The sequence below is a fragment of the Sinocyclocheilus rhinocerous genome, unplaced genomic scaffold (genome assembly GCF_001515625.1).
Source record: "Sinocyclocheilus rhinocerous isolate Xijiao unplaced genomic scaffold, SAMN03320098_v1.1 scaffold919, whole genome shotgun sequence".
NCBI classification, from domain to species: domain Eukaryota; kingdom Metazoa; phylum Chordata; class Actinopteri; order Cypriniformes; family Cyprinidae; genus Sinocyclocheilus; species Sinocyclocheilus rhinocerous.
Genome location: NW_015637585.1, coordinates 2,147,537 through 2,159,654, shown reverse-complemented (window position 1 = coordinate 2,159,654; position 12,118 = coordinate 2,147,537). Strand labels below are relative to the sequence as shown.

Sequence of the window (12,118 nt, the reverse complement as noted above, 5' to 3'; positions counted from 1 at the left end):
GTGAAAGTAATTAGTCTTTTAATATGTCATAAATTGATTTTTGTTGTAAATATGCCTGACAAGAATGTTACACTGAATGACATTTTAGTGGTGTCTTCTGTAAATCAAGGAAAAATGAATGATATTTATTTTTTGCTCGGAAAAACAAAAACAAAATTGCAATTAAATTAAACAGAAAACTTTTTAATTTTGGGGGGGAAAAACAACTATTTAAAGCAGTATTACACTTATTGTTTTTATGCTTAAACCCTTTTTCGTCTTTGACCCATGTACACAAGTAATTTTACATGTTGCTCATACAGTCGCTTTCTGTCAGAGTGACCAGAATAAAAACGGCAACATGACCATGAATACTAAAACTGCAAACATGAATACTAAAAGTCAAATTTCTGGTTAAATGGGACTAACTTTGAGCTAGATTATAAGATTAATTTTTATTCTAGTAATAATTAGAATCATTTTTCACGGGTTCACTCACACACTGTGATAGGATATTTTGTAAGACAGAAAATAGGGATGTCAATTTTCAATCATTCCCATGACTGAACGTCATTTAAATTAACGATCAATTAATTGATTAATCATTAACGTGCAAAATGTGTCTATTGCAGTGGCATATATTATTTCTGACCATTTACAAATGGTGTCATTTGCTTTGGAATATTGAGAGAAAACATGAAGATATGAGAAAAGAGATGGGCTTTGTCCTCCTGCTCGTGTCCCATGCACAGCCCTGTCAGAGCCCAATATGAAACAATTATCTGGGAAAATTATAATTAAACATAACGTAGTTGCTAAATTTCTACTGCTTTCCATGTTAAAGGACTTTGCATTGTTCCTATTTGAATGTACTTTTAAAGTTTGTATCACATTAAAAGCGTAATTTGTACATTAGTCAATTGTTTTCGCAAAAGATCCAGCCCCATTACTCACAGTCGCTTGCATGTGTTTTGCACATGAGCCGCACGCACCCCCAAATTAAATTGCTTAATCGACCACCGATAGCTTTAATCGATTACATCTCTTATCAAAAAATTAATTAATCGTCGATGAATCGTTGACATCCCTAATAGAAAACAAAGAGAGCACTGGATTAAGTGGATATTTGGCAACAATCCAATGTAGGAAATAATACTTGCAGAAGCCTTCTACTCTTTGTCTGCAACAATGCAGCTCTTTATTGCATGTGCAGCTTGTGAACAACTCTCCAGATAAAGACGATTAATATCTACTGATATCCAAAATAATATTTTTTTTTTAAATAGTATCAAAATATGGTTTTTTTTTATGCCCCTGGACTGATGAAAGACTTTTTTCATTACACACACACACACACACATCAAAGTGCATATAGCTTGTAAAATGTATTTGTGTTTTCTTTGGGGATTTCTTCACCCCCTTTAGGGTGCATAGCTGCTCGCGGCACCATCTGTAGAGGCCTGAGATTCATCTCATTAGCCTTTCATTTGGAATTCATCTTAATCTCTGCCAAACACCACCCACCATTACCACAACTGGTCATTTCCCAGTGGTCAAGGGGGTTTTCCCCTGAAAATCCCCTGAAGCAGGTAGCATAAGGCCAGAAAACACAGGCACACACATTTTTATTAGTTTTTAATGTATTTTAAATTTAATTTCTGTGGCATTATAGTAAACTCCTAAACTTGTCCTCACTGCCAGCAATGCTTCTGTTGACAGAACAATAAGTGTTTCCTCTGCCCTCCCCATCCCCTCTGACACGCTGCATTATTTATGGCTGTGGCCTTTAATGATGATGACATCACCAGTGGAACAGAACAGCATGGTTCCAAAACCTCCCTTTGTTATGATTCTGTTTTACAAGTGCACCGTAACCACAGCAACAGAAGAACTAGAGAAGTATCAAAGCCGAACAAGAGAAGAGGGTCCTAAAATGAGTTCAGTGATTCTCAGATTTCAGTGTTTGCACCATTAAATAAACTAACTTTCTTGTAAGGGGTAGGAAAAAAATCATTTGAGTGACGCACAACATCAATAAATATGCTCCCAAAAAAATCCTTACAATTGGCAGATTTTCAGAGAGGATTACTGACACATTTGGAGTCTGTTTTGTAAAGAGGGACGGATTTATTAAAATCTATTTTTTTTTAAATAATCTAAAATCATTTTGTTTAGGCTTCAACCTCTCCTTAATCTTGATGAATCTCTCATCTCTTTCCATTATTTATTGACACACAGAAAGAAACCCACATGTCTGTGATTCAAGGGCCATCGAGTGGGATGAAAACCAGGCAAAATGGAGGCTTACAGTCTACTAATAACTCACAAAATATTATAAGGACAGCAGGGTTCAAAAATCCACACTAAAAACACAAGATTTAAAATATAACTTAAATCTAGAACTAGAAAGTAATAGGATTTTGTAAAGCTTTAACATCATATCGAGTGCTGTCACTAAAGCAAAAGAAGACAAACCAAATAAAACATTTTTAAACATTTTTTATATTTATAATACTGTTGTTTTCTGTAAAAACTAAATTATGTATTAATTTAGGAAACATCCTAAATAATAAACTACTCCACAGACTATCCATACACTACTCCACTGTATATTGTATATATATATTTGATAAAAATATTAATTTCAGGTATTATTAAAAAAATGGTACAGCCTACTTGTCAGGCTGGCGGAGACAATTTGTCTTGGGAAGCATGAATGCAAGCTACTACCCTGCCTGGTAATAAATAAAACACTATGTAAATGGGAGTCGAAAGTAGGCAAATGTAAAACCGGTCTAAGAGCATGTGTGTGTATATGTGTTTGTTTTCCTTAGGGAATTCTCCACCCAGTTCCCTGGCAGCCTGCTGTACCATCTGTAAAACCCTGAGGTCATTCTCATCTACATCTCATTAGCCTTTCATTTGATATTCAACCTGCCTTGCCTTTTTCTCTGCATCCTTTCCTTTTGCTTTTAGCAGCATCAGATTTCACCTTGTGTCTTTGTGTTTGTAAACTTCAGCTGGTGTGATGCATGTCAGTGCAGCTCTAGAACAAATGCTGACCTTTGGATGTGATGTTAGTGGTGACGTGGAGCATGGCTGACCTGGTGAGGAAGGTTTCTGTGAGGTTGTGATTGGCGGTGGGCGGGGCCTCATGCTGCTGGACTCCGCCCTCTCGCAGCATCTGCTGGTAGAGTTCCCGCTGCTGCTGCTTCTGTTCCAGATGTTGCTGCACACGCAAACGCTGGCGGTAATATTCCTGAAACTGCTCTGTGGAGTCCCGCAACTATACAGAAACAGAGAAGACAAAGATATGCTGAGATGTAAATGAGAAAAAGGTATGCTAAACGCTGTGCCTCTAAAGCATTCTATGGCGCCCACAGATGGGCGTTTTCAGAAAAACGCCTAGCATTTTCAGCTGGCTAAAAACGCTTTGGTAGACACACCGCCTTACTCTCATTTCACACTAAAAGCTTATGAGTAGACAGACGCTGAAGGGGAGTCACTTTCTGGTCTGATGAACAGATTTAGCACATCACAGCTCCACAGTGATTACTACCACAGATTAAAAACCCAGACAGGAAACTGTGTGATGTTGTCACAGAGCTCAGAGCCACTGCAATTAACTTTCTGTAATCCGAGATATCAACACATCTAGACTACTGACCATTGGCAACAAACCACATATTTCTTTAAAAATATTCAAAGCATTTGGATGAAACATCAAAGTAGATGTAAAATATTAATTTGCCTATTACATCCAAATATAGTGTTAAAGTGTTGATATACAAGTAGCTGATGTTTTATTTGTTATAATAACTTACCAAATAATTTTAGCAAGCCTTAAACAATATTTAGGCATATAATAAATTTTTTTTTAAAAGATTCCCAGAGTCTAGGAGAGCATATCACAGCTGGAATGACCACAGCAGCTTTCTGTAAACCACAGGATATGGACTAAAGGACAGTAAATGCTTGTCATAACTAATAATCCTCTGTATGTTTGTGTGAGATCACAGAGAAAAGGAAGATGGGTGGGTTTCCTGATGGAAAGTGACCTAAAGAGAACAGGGCTGTGTGTAACAGGGCAAACAGAGCAGAGGGAAAGCATGAAGCTGATTGGCTGTTCATTTAATGGTCCTGATTACACACAATCAGACTCATAACAAAGATCACAGTTAAATAGTCCAGAACTCTTGATTAAAAAAATATATACAAATCACATCCATAGCAGGGTTTTTATAGTTAAAAACTGCAACCAGAAAACATCTCATTTACATTAACTTGATGTACTAAACTATATAGACATATTTTTTTTTATCTCATAACATGACAAAAATGCCGAACAAAAATAAAACTTTAACTAAAAGTAAAATAAGAACAGAAAATATAAATATGAATACAAATTACAAAAGCATCTAATGATACTAAATAATGCTGCTCTATAGCTCAACATTTCAATTTTAACTTCTTACAACAGACTAAATGTCAGCATTCCAGAACTCTGTTCACAACAGTCACTAATGGTGAATATTCTAGAACTCTTTTCACCACAACCTCTGACAGTCAACTTTCTAGAGCCCTTCAAACAAGAGAAATCTGTAAAGGTCAACATACTAAAACTCTTTGCACAAAAAGAATGTGAATTTATCAATCAACATTCTAGAATATTTCTAATGGCATTCCCCCACAAACACATGCCTAGCAACAGTAGCTTGGCGACGGCCAATCTAAGCCCTCTGCAACTATGCAGTGATAAAGTGGAAGCTGAGCTTGCCAGTTATTTATGACCCTGCTCAGGGATACAGGCTGTTTCTGATGGAGGAGAGAAAACATGAAAACTTCTACGGCTCAGACATATAATTACAAAGCATGCTGTAAAACAGCAGTCACAAATTAATCAGAATGTCACTAAAAATTATCCAACTTGAATGCTAAATATTGAAATATAATTTGTTTGGCATCATGTTACTTTTTCAATTATTAGTTTTTTTATTTTGTTAAATTTAGTGAACAATTTATTAGGGGTGTCGTTTACTGGTGTTTATTTTAATACTGTTCAATTAAAATAAAGAACATCATTAACAGAAACGTATTGAGTGCTTGATCTAATGTTCAGGAAATATCAATGGATTCATTGACCAGCAAAGTACCTCATTCTTCTCTGCAGAACCAGGGTCTGGGGCATCCTGACCCGGGGCAGAGACCGGGCGAGAGTTTTGAGGACCGGGTGAGCTCATCATTTTATCAGATGGAGTTTCAGTTCTGGAGCTGCAAGACCAGAGAGTCCACATTACTTTAGACACACACCTCACCTTTGTAATTATTTTGTTCTGAAAAGATTGTGCTTTCGAGTCATTCTGTTCTGCCACACCCATCTCAGAATTGAATATGCACAGTGGCATATTGTCACAGGGTGTTTTAAACAATAACACAATGCAACAACTAACTATACATATGCACTACCTTCAAAAGTTTGGAATAATTAAAATGTTTAAAAAATGGTTTTTGAAATAAGTCTCCTATGCTCACTCATAGACTCATTATTTTATCAAAAATCCAGTAAAAATATTAATAATGTGAAATATTTTTACTATTCAAAATAACTGTTTTGTAATATATTTTAAAAAGTAATTTATTCCTAGAAGGCAAAGCTATTTCTCTAGTCTAGACATTTGTGTCACATGATCCTTCAGAAATCATTCTAATATGCTGATTTGCTGCTCAAGAAAAAATTAGTTGAAAACATTTCTGCTGCCTAATATTTTTGTCGAAACCGTGATACACTAGCATTCAAAATTTTGGGGTAAGAAAGCAAAAAAAAATCAATACTTATATTCAGCAAGGACGCACTGAATTGATAAAAAATAACATAGACATAATAATAATGTAATAATGTTTCAAAATAAATGCTGTTTTTTGAACTTTCTATTCATCAAATAAAATATCATGGTGTTCACAGAAAATATTAAGCAGTAAAAACGGTTTTTATAATAATAATAACCATTATTAATATTTCAGCACCAGTAACAACTGATAATAACTGAGCAGAAAATCAGCATATTACAATAATTTTTTAAGAATCATCTGACACTGAAGACTGAAATAATAGCTAATGAAAATTGTAAATTTTCTATTTACTCAGCTTTGGTGAGCATAAGAAACTAGTTTAAAAAATATTAATTATACTTTTGACAAGTAGTGTAAACTAAAATAAATAACTAAAATAATAATAATAAAAATGTTTTTTTTTTATTTAAAGACATTGTAGTTTTAATAATTACAGCTAATTCTCTAAAAATCAGCTAATTTGCACTGTAATAGTACTGTCCAAATAGTGCCATCGATCATATTGAATATGTACAGGTTATAGTATTCTGGAGTTTGTTTTAAAAGGGTCCGCCACCTTAAACTCAAATGCAGATATTTCAGGTGTATCGGGTGATGTTTACCTTTCCGGTGACTCCTCAAAGATGCTGTGACATCCCGAATTCTCCATCATCACACTGCGGTTCAGGTGTTGAAAATTAGCAAACGAGTGTGACATGGGTGAAGTTTTACCTCCGTCCGTTCCCGCTGCTCTCTTCTCTTGGCCAGAGAGACCGTAGGACAGGCCGTCCAGCGCCGGGTTTAGAGAGCGTGTCATGTAGGTGTCCGCAGACTGTGGGCGCCGAAGAGGGGAAGCAGGGTATGGGGAGAGCTTGCTGATGAGTGGAGTGAGGAGGTCTGCGTAAGCGGCCTTGGCGGGTTTAACAAGCCGATCCACATGGATATTGAGCATCTTCTGTTCAAAGGCGCAAGAAAAGATGCTGGGCGACAGGTTCTGGAGCCAAGAAAGCAAGCTCAGGTCGAGATCATCGCAGCCGTTCCCGCACAGCATGTCTATTCCCAGAAGAATCTCACCCTCTGTGATCTCCTCTCCGGTAGCTTTGCTCTGGCAGAACTCAACGCAGCATTCGTACAGAAGGCCTTTAATGAGAAGCTGGAATAGACGGTTGGAGCTGGCGCGGAACCCAGCCTCGCCCAACTTTCGGTCAGCAGGAATAAACTCCGCCACCATGCCGCAGGCCTCCTCAAAACACTGCACGCGTGCCGTACTCGGGTTCCAGTCCTTGAACTCGGCATGGTTGGTGAGGCGGGGCAGCGTCAGGAGAAGGCAAAGCTTGCTGTAGTCCTCTTTAGATGGACAAAACTCTTCCAGAGCATGCAGACATTTCACAGCCTCCTGCATGGTCAGCTCCAACTGAACACAGAGAGACAGAATGAGAGAGAAGCCAGAGCCATTTGCAAACAAGCTCTAATCAGTTTCTCACATGGAGTTACCATGGTTTTTTGGACACAATACTCAAGATCAAGATCAAAATGCCATTAAAATAAGCGTAACAGAAACCATATATAATAGTGCTGTCAAACGATTAATCGCGATTAATCGCATCCAAAATAAAAGTTTTTGTTTACATAATATATGAGTGTACTGTGTATATTTATTATGTATAAATAAATACAAACACATGCATGTATATATTTAAGAAAAATATGTTATGTTTATATACTAAATATATTTATATATAATATAAAATTAGGACTGCATGATAAATCGAAATGGAATCGAGATCGCGATTCGACAGAAGCTGCGATTATCATGCGTATCTTTCGGTGAAGCACGGCTCTGTGATCAGCAGTAAATCTCCATCCAAAGGCCAGCGGGCGCTCTCGCGCTGAAACTCCAAATACGCCTCGCAGAAGAAACCCAGAAAATGCCTAACGCTGCAGCTGAATAAACAGAAGATTCAACTGCTTAAATTCTGCTCCATCTGAAAGCACGTGATGATGATTTCCTGCTGATTACAGAACCGGCTTTACTAACAAAATGCGCATGACAATCGCATTCGATTAATCGTGCAGCCCTATATAAAATATAATAATATAAATATATATATGTATATACATGTAAATATTTTCAATATATACACTGTATGTGTGTGTATTTATATATATACATAATAAATAAACACAGTACACATACATATTTTATGCAAACAAAAACATTTATTTTGGATGCGATTAATCGCGATTAATCGTTTGACAGCACTAAAACTAAAGTGACTTTGCATGTATGTTTCTTTATCTTCTGCTATATTTCAAGAAATAATATATTGTATATCTTGTTTGGTTTGCATTACTATTAATTATTATCAAGATAATTACTATACACCGCTGTTTAAAAGTTTGGGATTGGTAAGATCTTTTTTGAAAGAAGTCTCACCATGGCTGCATTTATTTGATCAAAATACAACAAAGCAGGAATACTGTGAATTATTATTGCAATTTAAACAACTGTTTTCTATTTTGATACATTTATATGTAACATAAAATGTAATTTATTTCTGTCATGCGAAACTGAATTTTCAGCAGACATTACTCTATTCTTCAGTGTCACATGATCTTTTAGAAACCATTCTGAAATACTGATTTGGTGCTTGTACAAATAAAAGCAATTAAAAAAGCAATGCCACATAATGACAAACAAAATGAATCAAACATCACATGTGACAACTCATCTGACAACTTGGCACCATTTCTGTGTAGGATGTCATGATGACACTGATGATACTCACATGTTGTGGCTCATCCTCGGCAGACATAGCGTTGTTCACACACAAAGCTTCCAGAAACTTCTGTTTCGAAACAATATAGCGGAACCTGAGATGACATGGAAAAATGCGGCAATATATGTGAAGTTAAACCAACAGTGCCTCATTTTATTGAAATATTCATATAAATAATTTGGACTGCTCTTAATTTGGGTAATATTGCTGCTTTTATATTGCTATATTCTATATATATTTTATATTGCTATATAGTGAGCTCTTAAAAACTTAGTGTTAATGAACAAAATCATACTTTAAAATTCTAAAGTGTAGAAGACTAAATTTCTTTTCTTCACATTCAAATGCAAGTAAACTCCTACGAGATACGAGGTGCAATTCTAGAAAGATTCTGAGCTGATCTCTCACCTTTTTCTGTCAAATTTATCCAGACACTCAAGAGGCTGAATAAACTGTAACACCTCATCCCACTGACCATCCAGAATGAGCTGCCTGCATGAGAGAGGAATGAAAGACAATTTGACTTATAATAGTACAATAATAATACCACCTTCCACGACTAACAATTTAGACAAGTTTAGACTATATTCAAAGAAACATTTTCCATGAAAACATGAGGTTCAAATCAACATTTCATTATCTGACTGGTATTTATTAACATTGTATTACACTCAAATAGTACATCAGAGACAATATAAAACATACTACATCTAAGTTCAGTAAGTTTAACATGGTGATGAAACTCTGAATTTGCCTTATTATCAGTCTATTCCTAACTGTATTCTGGAGTTAAGCAGGGCAGTGGTGTGAAAGGCACCTTTGTTTATAATGGGCCCGGTTTCTGAAAAGGGACCCAAACTCTTGTGCACTTATTCAATGAGAAATGAGTAACGCTCAAAGGAACACAAGTGAGCCATGGGCTGTCGGTCGATTTGAAACTTAAATCAAAATTGTCTATACTCTTACTTGAGTTTAATAGTAATGGTGAAACAAATGGAACTCAATTTTATCACATCAATGCAGAGTAAAACTGCTTTAAATAGGCAAACTCAACCATTACACAAGGTGTCGGCAACCTATATGGCACAAGTGCCAACATTGTACCACATTAGCAGTTAATTTTTACCTGAACCTTTAAAAATGGTTATGTGGGAGGGGGGATGGTACAGTGAAAAATTAAAAAAGGCACTTCATAACATGCCGGCTCGTGCATTATATGATTGGCTCATAACGCCACCACATTAGGTTTTTAATTTTGATTTAAACTCAGCCTGAGTATAAGGATCAAACCTGAGGAAGAGCATGTCGTCTGAGTACAGGCCGTTGATGACCCCGCTCTCCTTCTCCAGGGCCAGCATGCTAATGTGCAGCTTGCGCGTGTTCAGGAAGTCCAGCATCACCTTGATGATCTCCACTTCCTTTACATTTATGATCTCCTCAGCCGTCATGGTGGCAAGCTTTCGCAGAAAGAATGAGAACGAATGAGAACGAATGCATCATTTAGCAGATGGTTTTACCTATAAACAGCTATAATATACATTTTCTCAATCAACCAATGGTCATCAGGCCATTACTTAGGCTAAATAAAAAAAAAACATGAATTTAGAAATAATTTTTATGGGTATTTTCCCTCCCCAGATCTAAGGCTAGGCTATAAAATATAGGACTTTAGGGCTCCTTATGACAATGTTTCCAATTGTCCACCCTGACGGCAGTCCTGGTTCAACATTAATTAACAGCATTGCTTAACATTTCAACATTTACTAATACATTATTAAAAATCAAAAGTTGTGAACAGTTGTATTTTTATTACATAATGTTAACAAAGACACTGTAACAAATGTACTGCTAATGGGACTTTATTATTTATTACTTCAGTTTATAAACCCCTTGATGTAGCTATAAAACACTCTAGCGCTTGAACACTACAAGTGAAGAAGTAACAAGCGTTCTAATTAAAATACCAAACCAGTGTTATGACAAAGAAAAGTAAACGTACCAGAAAATGCAAATGTAAACACACAAAAGCATGGGAGGTGACCTGACATTCTACCAAAACAAAAACAGCCTGTGCCTCAATACTATCACATCCAATCACATCACACATCCAACTTAACCCATTTAAAATAATTTCAAATAATTCTAATGAAAATACCACTTACATTTTTGTTTTAAAAACATACATTATTCTTGATAGCTAAAGGAATTAGTAGTATACGAATGAGAAAACTATTTATTAATATTAGATATTAATGCAATAATATTATTCCTTTAAGAATGCTCTTAATTTGAGATACACAACTATATATGTTTAATCTACAAAAAATGACAGGTAGATTTGTAGTAGTTATTAAAGAAAATCTGAAAAATAGGCACTATACATTAATGGTCACCCATGCATTTCTACAACAAGCACAATGGTAGTATCTTATGAATTGTTTTTTGGGATTTAAACCTTTAACCTTATACTAGTATTAGAAGCTCAATCTTTGAACCACTAAGCCACGCCACCCCCAAACATGCAATATGGGAAACGCAGATTTGCTTAATTCCCACCGCTGAACCTGCATGAGGTCGCTGCAATGCATCTAACGTTATCTAACCGTTTACACTGATTATGTCCTAAATAAAACACATTACATCCCATCAGACACCAGTGAGAACGGACTGAAGCCGTTCTGATCTAGCTGCGGGGGGAGAGTGTGTGTCATCCAGATCCAGGCGGCGCAGCAGCAGCAGCAGCCTCCCCCGGCCTCGCCTATCCTCAAAACAACGGCGATAACCGTCGCGAAGAGCGATTTTAATCTCACCTGATAATCTCTACATATAAACGCAGTGCAGAAATCCTGTGTGGGTCCGCCGAGGGTGTGTCGGCACGCACTGTCTGGTGTTTTTTCCTCCGTGTTTCGGGGAGGGAGGCTCTTGTTGTCCCTGGCACTCGCTGGTTGTCAAGCACAAGCTTCCTCTGCGCTCTCCACCAATCCGCGCTCACGCACACGAACCCCCGCAAAACCCGCCCAGGCCCGCACGGAACTGCGTGTTATTCAACAAACTGAGGCTTAATGGGGATTTGTGATTAGCAGCATTATGTGCGTATTATGCTATGTGTGTAAACTAATACTAAGCCGAGAAAGTAGAGGTTTTTTGGAGATGTTTTGGGTTTAAGTGATGGAATTATCATGTTCTAATTAATTGTAAATTATTACAAACAACACACAAATACAAATAACACAATATTGAAATACAAATAAAAATAACACAAAATTACAAATAATACACAAAAATATAAGAAAGTTACACGATTAATAACCGATATTTGATTCAAAATGTATTGCTGGTTTAAATGTTTCCACTGGGGACGATTAATTTCAACTGACAAATCCAAAACAACAGTTGAATATTTTTTTTATCTTTCTGGTCCTCGAGTCCAACAGAACTCCAGCAGCTATCTGTGTGTTTTTTGCCGATTTTAAAAAAAATTGTTTTGTGATTCATAATTGTTTATTTTTTACATTTTATTAAAATCCGTT

At 36.4% G+C, this 12,118-nt stretch overlaps 1 protein-coding gene across 2 annotated transcripts in view; it reads right to left on the bottom strand.

Annotated features, from left to right (window-relative positions):
- The window catches only part of LOC107749106 (WD repeat-containing protein 47-like), a 20,872-nt gene extending 9,292 nt beyond the window's left edge, over positions 1 to 11,580 (bottom strand). The window contains exons 1-7 of one of the 2 annotated variants that reach the window (XM_016564170.1): positions 11,399 to 11,580; positions 9,879 to 10,045; positions 8,997 to 9,080; positions 8,598 to 8,682; positions 6,432 to 7,222; positions 5,133 to 5,250; positions 3,084 to 3,265 (exon numbers count right to left, since the gene is read on the bottom strand). In XM_016564170.1, coding sequence (XP_016419656.1) covers positions 3,084 to 3,265; positions 5,133 to 5,250; positions 6,432 to 7,222; positions 8,598 to 8,682; positions 8,997 to 9,080; positions 9,879 to 10,036 — 1,418 coding nt within the window. In that variant the 5' untranslated portion in view covers positions 10,037 to 10,045; positions 11,399 to 11,580. Of the gene's footprint in view, positions 1 to 3,083; positions 3,266 to 5,132; positions 5,251 to 6,431; positions 7,223 to 8,597; positions 8,683 to 8,996; positions 9,081 to 9,878; positions 10,046 to 11,191; positions 11,240 to 11,398 lie in introns of those variants that run through there. The other variant, XM_016564171.1, reaches the window with a different exon arrangement.
- Between the last annotated feature and the right edge of the window lie 538 nt (positions 11,581 to 12,118).